The 12,927-nt window shown below is 37.8% G+C and overlaps 1 protein-coding gene across 1 annotated transcript in view; it reads right to left on the reverse strand.

Annotated features, from left to right (window-relative positions):
- The window catches only part of GPR158 (G protein-coupled receptor 158), a 451,105-nt gene that overhangs the window by 55,934 nt on the left and 382,244 nt on the right, over nucleotides 1-12,927 (reverse strand). Inside the window, exon 6 of the mRNA XM_030941019.1 lies at nucleotides 5,077-5,186. Coding sequence (XP_030796879.1) covers nucleotides 5,077-5,186 — 110 coding nt within the window. The remainder of the gene's footprint in view (nucleotides 1-5,076; nucleotides 5,187-12,927) is intronic.

Raw genomic sequence — 12,927 nt, forward strand, 5'->3', positions numbered from 1 at the left:
ACTTTTATTAGAGGAATCTTCTGGATGTCAGAGGCATTTATATTTTGGCCTTCATAAACGAGGGCTAAGCAACACTGTTCTGTGGCCTGTTGAGGCAGATGAGTCTACACCCAATCAAGTCCAAAAACTGCACTTCAGGCATTTGCCTAAAACACCATCTTAAACTCTCTGTTGTCACCTAGTGGTTGTCACAAGCTAAGCTGCTTTTATGTATCCTTATAAGAATACATAAAATAAAGAACTGTAAATATCTTCCAGTCACTTTTCAAACTTTACTAGGAAACAAACTAAAACATTTAAAATAGAAAACCTTCCCCAAAACTGTAAATATTTGGTGCTAATGAGGACAGTGAAGAAAACAGTTAAGGGTTGTATGCAGAGCAAGGAGTACTGAATAATGCACGAAACGACAAATCCCAGGTCAGAGCCAGAAGATCGCTTTTCACAGCTTGCTTAAAAATTCACTTGAAACATAGTACCAAAAAAAAGTCTTTTTTTCTTGATTAGCCTTAGAAGAAGGAAAAGCCAAAGAGTCTTCAGAAACCGTATTGTAGGAAATAGGAAAATGTTCTTTTAGCATTAAGTTTTTCAAACTTTTTTCACCCCCTTTCATTTCAAACATTTGCTCACTCTGCCTCCTGAAAATATACCTGGCTTTTCTGAGCATAGAGATACTGCCTTCTCAAGTTTCTGTAAAAGAAAATCGCTTAGCAGGGGTTCTGTGAACCCGCATATCGTGGGAATGCTAGATGTTCTTTTAGATCTGCCCCCCAATCACTATATACTAAGTCAAACACATCCAAGGTTCCCGAAGGAAGTTCCTTCTTGTAAATAAACCTTCATCGTTTGTGCCTACTTCAGCTCCTTTTCCTTTATGATCCACATTGACTAAACTAAAAGCTGTACTCTTTCCTTTCTCTCCTTTCCTTCCTTCCTTTCCTTTCCCTTTCTCTTTCTCTCTCTCTCTTTCCTTTTTCTCTTTCCTTCTTCTCTTCCTTCCTCCCTTCCTCTCCCTCTTCCCTTTCCTCTTCCCTTCCCTTCCTCTCTCCCTCTTCACCTCCCTCCTCTCTCCCTCTTCTCCTCCCTCCTCTCTCCCTCTTCTCCTCCCTTCCTTTCCGTTTCCTTCCTTCCTTCCTTTCCTTCCTTTTTTTTCTTTTTCTTTCTTTCCTCTCTCTCTCTCAAATAGTTTCAGCTTCGAATAAATTACATTGCATGAATGGCTTGCCAGTGAGGTGGGGCTATGTGAGTGGTCTGCGTGGGTGTAGGCAACAAGAGGACAGTCTTCCAAATGTCTGTGAGACTTTAAGGCAATAATAAAGACAACTAAAAGCTGTTCTTTTTATAATCACCATATACTGGTGATTCTAAACAATGTCAGTGATAAAAAACAAAATACACCATTCTAAAGGGACAGGCCACTTCACCCTGAACCCCAACTTGGTGCAACTGTGTTTGTTAATAAACAAGGGACCCTTTTATAATTTTCCTTTGGATTATTATAGTAGTCTTTGCCCATTCGACTCTCAAATGTGGGGAGAGACCACCGTAGGAAAAAGTGGGAGATTTGGTAAAAGTGAACAAAACCATTATGTTCTCATCCCAGACTAACAGTATTTATTAAATGAAAATAGTATTTATTTTCATTTCTGGTGACAGAGTGTGACCCTGTTCCTCTTTCATGTTTCAAGTTTTCAGTGCTACAGGAATTCTATAAATACTACAATCAATTAATGAGAGACCCAGTTCATAAGAGGAAGAAGTATCTAATAATTCCACTAAGCCAGAAGGGAAATGGCTGAAATAAAACCAAAACTCAGATCTTTATTGCCTATCCTATCCTCAAGGGACTATAACAGTCATTTCACAAATCAGTACTCATAATTTCCTGAGAATTTTCTGCCTTTGGAGGTATGGTTTACTTTTAATTTTTTAAAACCTTGAAATGAAAAGTGGAATTCCTATAAAAATGAAGCTATGGTATTCAAAAGGCATTATCCCTTAGCTTGGGCTACTTTGATCCCTCAAGCTACCCTGGGTCAGCTCCTTCCAAAGCCAGATTCTTTAGCTTTCCCGTCAATGGGTGACATTCCCCCTATCCTTCCAATGAATCCCCTTTTTGCTTAATTTAGCCATAATCCAGTTCTGTTCAGCCAAATCCATTTGGTTCTGTGCAGCCATAACCCATTTTGTTTGCAACCAAAAAACCCTACTTGACATATTTGCCTACATTCAAATTATACTTAGTTCCTATAACTTTACCATCTTAAAGTTACTAAACTTTAAACCATCTTACAGATGAGAGATTAAACCATCTCACAGATGAGAAAACTAATTCTCAGATGTTAATTTGTTCTTTGTTGTATAAATAAGTAATGGCAGAATTGAAGTTCCAATTTGGATTTGTCAGGATTTATGTCTTTCCTCTCTATCATGTCACCACAAAAGCTTAGAAATCTCTCCTTCAGGGCCACATGTTTCTTGACTCTAGAAGACACCTGCCAAAACCACCCTTTGCGGCTTCATTCACTAGAAGCATCCACCCATTCATTCATTCATTCAACAAATATCTCAATACATAATATGAGAAAAATACAGCACTAAATCTGGGGAGCATAAAGCTGGTTCAGCTCATCCTTCCTTCAGGTTGTTCACATTTCTATGGGATGCTGATTGTGCAGTTTATAGATGTAAACAATGTTGGGATCAGTTAAATTTAAGCAATATAGAAGAATATAATAGTAAAGCCATCTAGTTCACAGAGGATAAGAATGATTCAGCTCATTACGTTAGCAATAGTTTCAATTTAAGCCTTTGGTGGAGAAACTCTCTTCACTGCAATGACTTCTAGAGACACAAAGTCAGAGGGGAAATAGTTTTAATTTTGAATAGTTTTAATTTCGTTTTTTAAAATAAAAGAGATAATGTTGTAACACAGTTTCCCCAATTCCAATCATTTGCATACTAGTGTCAAGATTTCTGCTGTATCTGTGCATCAGCTATTAATTTCTTTAGTTAAATTTATATTTGTTTTAAAATATTTAAAGGAAGCTTTATATTACTACCTTATCACTATCTAGTGATAGTCAAACTTTAAATAAATAGAAAATAACTATAAAAATAAATGCAATGAAAAAAGATAATCTTAGGGAGACAGCATTGCAGGGAAAAGCTCTGAAACGGAAGCCTGATCTGCTCCTCATTGCAAAGGAACATTGGCAACTATTCAGCAAGTGTTAAAGTCCTAGCAGTTCCCAACTAATCTTTCTTCTGAAAATAATCAGAAGGATTGAAGGAGAACCTGCATGGAAGTAATTTTCTCACTAAACAATTCAGTGCCACTGAACACTGGGTTCACATCCCCCTAAACATCCTCTCGCAGACCACAGTGTTATGTGTTCCAGACACTTGGAGACATGCTGAGGTAGACAGCACAGTAAGTCAGGGGAATCTGAATGGGTTATGTGTGGAGAGAATGACGGGAAGCAGCTTCCAGGGCTGCATCTGACATTTTTCATTCATTCATCTACTCATATGTATTAAACATGTCCCATGGGTCAGTTATTTGTGCTGAGTGCTGGGGATTCAATAATGGTATAATTCTCACTACAAGGAGAAAGTAAACGAAAGTGAAGACAATTAAACAAGAAAACTATAAGGTACCATAAGTATTATAATAGAGGACCCACTAGACACTAAATGCTAGACTAACAGGGACAGAGTTCATCTTCAAGTCTCAACAGGGCGTCTATTCTTTCAGGGTTTCTAGAAGGCTTATTGTCCACATGGGCTGTCATTGATTTCTCATTTCCTTTGGTGAGCACCAGCTGGAAAACAGCTATCACATAAGCAATGGCAACCTGGAAGGTAGTTGAAGAAAGAAGGATGCCAGAGGGAAGTATGCTGTGATGTGGATAGAATACAGTGAGAGTCAGGGAGAACATTAGAGACTGGTCTAATCTCTCCTTTTGTAGGAAACAGAAGCCTATGATTTATTAGAGTTAGAGGCTAAACTGGGATTTAAATAGGATCTTCTGAAACCTAATCTAATATCCTTTGTATTTTACCACATATGTAAGAAGGGAATCTTGAGAGTCAAACACATTGACTTTTTTTTTTTTTTCCAAAAAGGTAAAAGGGTAATCTAGAGCATTCTCAATAATTAGGTACCAAAAGAGAAAAAATGAAAATACAATTTCTTATGTGGTAGACAGTGTAATTAAACCACTGTATGACCCATATTAGGAGATTTTTATTCAGAAACATGTATGGCCAGACTAGCATGAACACATGAATGGCTTACTATGGTTATCAAAACAGCTTTAAAGCTGATCAGTACAATGGGTTTTCTTTACAGGGATACAGTTTTACCCTGCAGGGAAAGTTTATTGTTTATCTCCTATGCTCTTTGGCACCACTTCATTGAGACTTTCTTTAAACTTGGAGAAAGGAGGCAAGGGAAAGCTCTGGAATAATTTCCAGCCATTCCCAGCCTTTGTAGACAGGCAGTTTATTTTATTGCTTTTTCCCTCACCCAATATTTAGGTGGTTTTAGAACTAAGTATTAGGGAACTTATGGCATTCTCTATTTTCCAAGGCTGATAATCACTGAAGCACACTGGTGAAGGAGAAAAGCCAAAGCACTATTTTCTGAACTTCACCCATCGAATATCAGCAGGATTACCTTGGGGCATAGAACCTGGGAATGGAGGACAGTAGTTTTTGTCAAATAAGTGTGTTTCTGTATGGGACTCTATGGTCACTCTGGATGTGTGTCATTATTTCAGCTGTATTACCTTTGTATTCCTTCCTGTTCTGAACTATACTGTTTCATATTTTAAACTTATTAGGAACTAACCCTTTCCATAACCAATGACACATTTTATTGAAGCATCTTGTTCAAGTAATTCAGTTGTATTAAATATTTCCCAGAAGAATCCAAAGATGTCACCTTGAAAGTGAAAAATATACAGTATCTTGAAATTGAGCCATTTAAGTGGTCAGCACAGCTAACAATTATGTGCTAAGCTGATCACTTTGATCCTTCCATGAGAATGACGATGAATAAAATATATATACCTGTGAAGTTTGAGAGTGACAGTTCCGTAAACAGTAGCAAAACCGAGAAGACGGACCCATCTTAGCAGAATACAGCGAAATGTGCTTGGCTCAAAGTACAAAATAACAACCTGTGGGATGAAAACAGAAAGAGACCTTCAGGATCAACTGATGACCCACAGACCCAAGTCAATATCTCATAACCCGATGTTTCATACATATGAATTTTGATATAAGCATATACCCATCAGAATAATTATTTAAAATACTATTTTGACCATTTATTGTCCAGACCAAAGAAATACAGAGTCTCCCTACTGCTTATTAAATTCTTAAAATCTAACTTCTAGAAGTTTCCATCAACTATCTCTAAGTCTTTGGTGTATGTCCAAACTTACCTCTCTTTATTGTCCAAAATGAGCAAGCAAGGATAGTCTCGTTGCCATTCTCCCCCAGAGCCCCTTGTTCCCACCTCCACACTTCTGGCAATCCCTTTCCCCCGTCTGAAACAGCCCTGAGACTGCTGTGTTGTACTGCATCTTGCAAACAATCTACCACTCCATATTTACTACTTGGCTCAATTACCTCACTAATTCCATACTTTCTCACTCCAGAGTTTTCGTTCAACAAATATTAATTAAGCATTTACCATGAGCCAGGCACTGTGCTGGGTGCTGCTGATACAAGATACAAAGGCCAGGAAGAGGGCGAAAAGAGACATGGAAATAGGAAATTGCATTCAAGTAACATAAGTACTGTGATAAATATCTCTGCAATTTCAGTGGGATCACAAAGAAATGAGCGGCCAATTCCAGCAGAGAGTGAACAGATACGTGCAAGACACCCTACTATTTTTCATATGCTACTGGGCAGTTTTGAGTGAGTCCTTGTAGAATAAGAATTGGTTTGACCCTGCCTAAGAAATCTTGTAGTGTTAAAGGATTAATACTATCGAAGAGCACAGACTCAATCTTCGGTGAAGCAGCTGCTGAACTGTTTCTGTTGAAAGCGAGGTCATAACAGAAAATATGCCCACTGCCAAAACCCTGAGTATGACTTTTGTTTTTTCCTGCCAGAGATGTGCATATTACTGGGGGCCACGGGGAAGGTACAGATATTTTCTTGCTGATATTTTACAAATATAGCCCCTCTCTCTAGCAGTGCCAAGAATGAATTACCTAAACTCTCCTGGCATTTCTCAAGTATTTCTACTACACAAAGTTATAAAGTTCTCAAGGAATGGAGAAAATACGGACAAAAGTGTTAAGGAGAAATTAAAGAAAGGTATAAAAATAGGTGTAAACAGGAAATAATGTGGTTTTGCATGCTCCTGAAGTCAGGCAAAACTATTCAACTTTATTATTTCACATACACAGAATTTGTCCTTAGTTTTCCAATTTACTAGGTCTATGTGAAGATACAAATATTTTCCTTCAGGATTTAATCTACCAGAAAAAGGTCTAGATTCAGAAAAAAAAAAAAAAAAAAAAAAAAAAGAAAACCCTGTTCTTTTACTATTTTCACAGAACAAGTTAAAATTCTATAAATTTGCATTCCAAGTTTGAGCTCATGTATTTTAGACATATTTCCTTTGCATAGTAGTTCAATAGGAATGACAAGTTCTGCAAAGCAAGCTTTACTGTTTACTAAGGACTTGAAGCTAAAAGGAGGAGGAAAAACTTAGGGGAGAAAGACAAGTTGGAGAATCCTTGACAGAAGATTAAAGCATGTGGGGAGCATATCTGCTCCTTCTCATGGTAGAGAGAATGATAGATCAGAGACTACACACACAGGGGTCTGAAGTCTGGAATATGTAAAATCTCAAATATTTCCACTAGAAATGGCCATAGAAATTCTTCTGGAACAGTGGATTCTTGGGAGTTGCGAAATCCTATCCGTAAAGCTTTCCATTATCCACCAAGCTTTCTCTAGGTAATGAATGAGCAAAGGTGAACAACTGTAATATAGAAGTCTACAAAATTTTTACTTAAAAATTCTTACTTTTGAGCTGTCTGGGAACTACTGATATACCTTCAAACTTTTTATTTCACAGATAAAGAAGTTTAGGACTTGTTAGTATAAGTGAAAGATTGGGTTGGCCAGAAATACATGAAATAACAATATTTTTTTAGCATCCATGGTGGAGGTATAAGTTTAAAAATAATAAACAATGAAATTCTAGTAAACTAACATGTGTTATTAAAAATAGTTCAGCAAAGAGTGGACTGTAACTGTTAGTGTGCATGTGCCACAGGCAATGCTGGTGGTGTGAGAGAGAACAAGCTTTGAATCCAGGCTCCCCGGGTTCCAGTTATGGCTCTACTCTTTCTTAGTTGTGGGCTTCCACAATTTATTTAACATTGCGTTGCTATACTTCAGTTGTCCCGTTTGCAAAATGGGCACAGCAACAAAAATACTTCATCTTGGAAATATATTGAAGCTTAATTGTGATAGTGTATGGTAAGCAGTCACAGTGCCCAGTACAATGAGTATTCAATAAGCATTGGCTAATATTATTAGGAGAGATGATTTATTTATGCTTTGTTCTGAAAGTTATTCTCATTGCAGCACACCTATATCTCATCATCTCAACAAATTCTTTTCTGATCATCCCAGCCACCTCTTCTTTTGAATTCCTACCATGACTTTTAGATTTCATGCTTCTTCTACTGCATCTTGTATTATAGTTATCTGTATGGTTGCCTCTCTGAATTATTGTAAAATTGAAGAAGGGCCTGTTCCTCAGTGTATTCTGTGTTCTTTACAAACCAAAAGTTTATTATGCATATTAAATATTTGCACAATGATTTATTTTAGCCAATTTTAAAGGGAAAATGTTACCTTCAAAATAAACTATTTGAAAACTGATTAGGGCTTTCTAATCATTGGTATCCTAATTCACATATTCAATATTTATTTACTCTGCGTGAGGCAGTAAGGGATTTGGAAGTCATAAAAAATGTCAGATGTGGATTAGGTCCTTCAAAAAAATTATAATTTCATAGAGTGAATATTACATGTAAGTGATAAATATGATTTCTAAATATTTAGGCAACACTATATGCTAGACACTAAATTAAGCATTTTTGCATATATTTACTCATTTAATCCTCACAATACCTTAGAAAGACGAGACTTTGATTTTACTGGAGGGAAACAGGGCAAAGATAATTTAAGTGATGTGCTCAGGGTTACACAGCTAGGAACTGTCAGAGCCAGGATCTGAATCCAGGCAGTTTGGTTCCAGAGTTCGTGCTCATAAGAACGGTAAGACAAATACCAAGCTCTGTGCAGCATTTATGGTGGCATAACCATTGGCCAGGCCATCATCTTCTGTCAGACTCATCAAAATGCCAAGTGGTTGATTGTGGAGATGATGCAGGCTGGCCACCAGGTGTCTTTGTTAAGTGGAGAGCTGATCATTGAGCAGTGAGTTTCCATCATTCAGAAGTTTCAGAATGAGAAAGTTCTTGTAACAACAAATGTTTGCACTGGAAGGATTGATGTGAAACAAGTCACCATTGTCGTGAACTTGGATCTCCCTCCATTCAGGTATTTGTACTTCATTGGGCTGCCTATTTATCCTGTTCTTACACAACACATAATACTGCCAGATGTTGTTCAGGGTCAGCTCCTCTTTGCGAAACTTGGTAATTTAGGGATGGGTACAACCCACACAGAGTAGCTATGGGCTACTGAAACAAATTCAGACCCAATTACATAACAGCAAATTTTGAATAAACTCAGTTACTAGCTATTATATCACCAATTGTTGTCTAACACATCTAAAACATAAACCATGAAAAATTTAAAAAATAGTGAAAACTTTGAATGAAACTTGAATCTGTACTTTTTTAAAAATTCATTCATTTTAAAATAAAAGTACTTTGCTACAAAAAAAACAAAAAAAGAACGGTACGAACAATGATGTCACCCTGCCTCCTAACTGGCTCTACTGTGTGGGGGAGGTGATGAATGCCATTACCCTGTGAATTGCATTATAATGAGGATTTCAGAGGAAAGGGAAATTACTGGCAGTGGAAACAAGTGAAATTATCCTGGAAGGGCTGACAAGTGAGCAAGAACGTAAGGAGGAACAGGCTTCAGTGTTCATTCAGGCAGAGAGGAAAGAGGGGGAGGGAGCCCAGGATAAAAGGATATTGTGGGAAAGTTCCGGAGTGTGTGGAGTGTATAGTTACAACCAGGAAGACAAGAAGAATCATGTAAAGAAAGCTTTAAAACAGAGATGGAGCTAGATCATTGTAAGCTTTGAATAACAGGGTAGAAAATTCAGATTTTATTCCAGGAGCAGTATACATGGCATTAAAGCTCTCTGAGTTGAGGTCAGCAGTGTGTGCACCAGGGAGCCAATCTGGCTACAGCATGGAACAGCACAGGTTGGGCTATGGAAAAGGGAGAGACTGAAGGTGAGAGGACCAGTTGGAAGAAGAAAAGAAAAACCAAGTTTATCTTCCCCACCGAGCATTTTCCTATTTCTTATTCCAGTGTCCGTCATTTCAATTCCCAAATGGCAACTGACGGGATGTTTCTCATCACCTCACTGCCCTGCTTAAACCTTTCGGTGGCTCTCAATACTCTTAGGAAAAAGTCAAAATTATTTAAGATGGTTAGCAAGAGCCTTCACACTTGGAGCTAGCTGATCTCTACTATATCATTACTTCCACTCACCTGATCCCTGCGATCCTTGCATTTGCTGTCTCTTCTGGCTGGATGTTCTTTACACAACCCCCATCTCACTTGTACCTGGCTTTCTCCTGTTTACCCCTTCAAGCTTCAGCTCAAATATCCCTTCCTCTAGGAAGAACATGCCTCCCCTGTGGTTTAGCACACTGTCCCTATTTGTTAATCGTGTCTTCCTTCAGGTAGGTTGCAGGCTCTGTGACAACCATGGGTTTTCCCATTCACTTCTGTGACATTGGCACTAGCAGTGTCGTGGCACACAGGAAGTGCTCAGTAAATATTTCTTGGATGAAAGGAAAAATAAAGCTTTGGGGCAAAGGCAAAGAAGGATGTAACTAATATGGTGAGAAGGAGAATTCATTCATTCACGGGGATACAGGAAAGAAGATGCCGAATCAAGAAAAGTGGGCAACCTGTTACCTGTTGAGGCAAAAGGGAATAAAGTGTCAAACATAATGTAAGATTTTAAGCTTGAGTGACCTGGAGGATGCTTGTACTTGAAATGAAACAGCAAAAAGAAAAGGATGCATAAGTCTGCAGAAGACATTTCGAAATCTGATTGATTGCCTTGATTCTTTGGATACTGAACACAGCTAATGGGGATGAACAACAGAACCACAAAGGAGAAGACTATTAGGCTTCTCAAATATGCACAAAATAAAAGAACGCTTTACAATAGAATAATTTTTTTGCAAGTATAGACACACCACTAGAGACTCATAAATCTCCACGGTATCTGCTCAGTAGACACAATGCCTAGTGCTTTTAAAAGAGAGATGCTAACAAGAGAAAGTGGTCATTACCTGCCTCATCCTGCAGGTCTCAGCTCAGGGCAGGCATCCATGACTCTCTCCAGCATCCCTCAGACTGAGTTAGGTTTCCATCTTATTTGCATGTTATTTACTCTCATTGAATGCTGAGCTTCCCTTTGTTGCATTCATCAGCTCTACTTGGAAATAATTCTTTCTGTAATTCATTTGTTTAATGTATCTTCCTAGTTTATAAGTTGTACGAGGGCAACGATTATAACTAATTCTTGATTGCATGTACATTCCCTAAGATAGTACCTGGCAATAAGAGATAATCAGTACATGATGTGGAAGGAATGAGATTAAAAAAGGAAGGAAGGATGGGAAGAAAAGAAGAAGTGAGCAAGGAAGGAGAATAATATCTTCATTTTTGGAAATACTGAGTAAAAAATGCCTATGGGACATCAAATTTGGGTCTAGGTTTGTAACAGTTAATATCATCTGTAACAAGCCAAAAGACAAAACCAAAAATGAGATTAGAAAGTTTAATATTTTCAAATCCCCCAAATTTAACCTTTTACCATTAAAAACATTATCTATAAACAACCAAATCAAAAAGTGAACAAACGATATGAACAGACACTTCTCCAAAGAAGACATTTATGTGGCCAAGAAACATATGAAACAAAGCTCATTATCACTGGTCATTAGAGAAATGGAAATCAAAACCACAATGAGATACAATCTCATGCCAGTTAGAATGGTGATCATTAAAAAGTCAGGAAACAACAGGTCCTGGAGAGGATATGGAGAAAGAGGGATGCCTTTACACTGTTGGGAGTGTAAATTAGTTCAACCATTGTGGAAGACAGTGTGGCGATTCCTCGAGGATCTAGAACCAGAAATAACATTTGACCCAGCAATCCCATTACCGGGTATATATTTAAAGGATTATAAATCATTCTACTATAAAGACATATGCACACATGTGTACTGCAGGACTGTTCACGTCAGCAGAGACTTGGAACCAACCCAAATGCCCATCAATGATAGAAGGGATAAAGAAAATGTGGCACATATACACCATGGAATACTATGCAGCCATAAAAAAGGGATGAGTTCATGTCCTTTGCAGGGAGATGGATGAAGCTGGAAACCATCATTTTCGGCAAACTAACACAGGAACAGAAAACCAAACACCGCATGTTCTCACTTATAAGTGAGAGTTGAACAATGAGAACACATGGAAACAGGGAGGGGAATATCACACAGCAGGTCCTATCGGGGGTGGGGGGCTAGGGAAGGGATTTAGGAGAAATACCTAATGTTGATGATGAGTTGACGGGTGCAGCAAACCACCGTGGCAGGTGTATACCTATGTAACAAACCCACACGTTCTGCACATGTATCCCAGAACTTAAAGTATAACAAAAATTACACATAAACAATAAACATATATTTTAACAAATTATAAAACATTCCTTTTGAAATCTCAATGACAAATTTCCTAACAAACTATAACAGTGAAGAAACTGAGAAAATCAAGCCACTAAGCTGAAGAATTTATGAATTATGATAATACTGATATTACGCTGATAGCTATCATTTTTATGTACCAACAACAATAATAGCTACCCATGCCTCCCAACACATACTCACTGATTACTATGCTAGACATATTACCCATATTTAGGGTCCAAAATATACTTTATTATCTCTATTTTAAAGAAGAACAGACTGAATTGTAATGGGATTAATTAATTTGCCCATGGTTATCAAAATAGTTTTTAAACAAGAACCCATAAAAAGTTCCTTTACTGGAAGAACTGCCTAAGGCATAATTCCAAAGTATGCATCACAAAAAATATAATAACACACTATGCTGACTCTCTTTCCGATACTAGGGGTCAATGATAGTTATAAAGATGCTGCATTTAATTTGTGGGCTGCAGGAGTAAAGTGTACCGCTCTATTAAGTAACCTAGGGACTGAAGAGCATGCATAATTGCTAGATGAATGATCACAGCATATAAATTATAGGTGTTGTAAAGCGAGACGTCCTAGGATAAAGAGGATGGGCTGAGTGGAGAAGACATCCAGGATCAGCAGCAGCAGATGTCACACCCAAACCACCAACTTCCTTTTACCTTTAAGAATGCCTCTTGGGAACTCACTACAATTTGCCTAGAGGTTTGCTTCTCCCACAGTCTTTGAGAGCAAGGTTTCAGTGTGATGACCTAAGGTAGATGTACATCGGTGTGTGTTTGAAGGACTTGGTTCATAACCATGGGAAGTTTTTTCGAATGCTCTCAAAATTCATATACAATGGAATACTACTGAGCCATAAAAAATAAAACCATATCTTTAATAGCAACATGGATGGAGCTGTGGCCATTATCTTAAGTGAAACAACTCAGAAGCA

The sequence above is a fragment of the Rhinopithecus roxellana genome, chromosome 11 (genome assembly GCF_007565055.1).
Source record: "Rhinopithecus roxellana isolate Shanxi Qingling chromosome 11, ASM756505v1, whole genome shotgun sequence".
Classification (NCBI taxonomy): Eukaryota; Metazoa; Chordata; class Mammalia; order Primates; family Cercopithecidae; genus Rhinopithecus; species Rhinopithecus roxellana.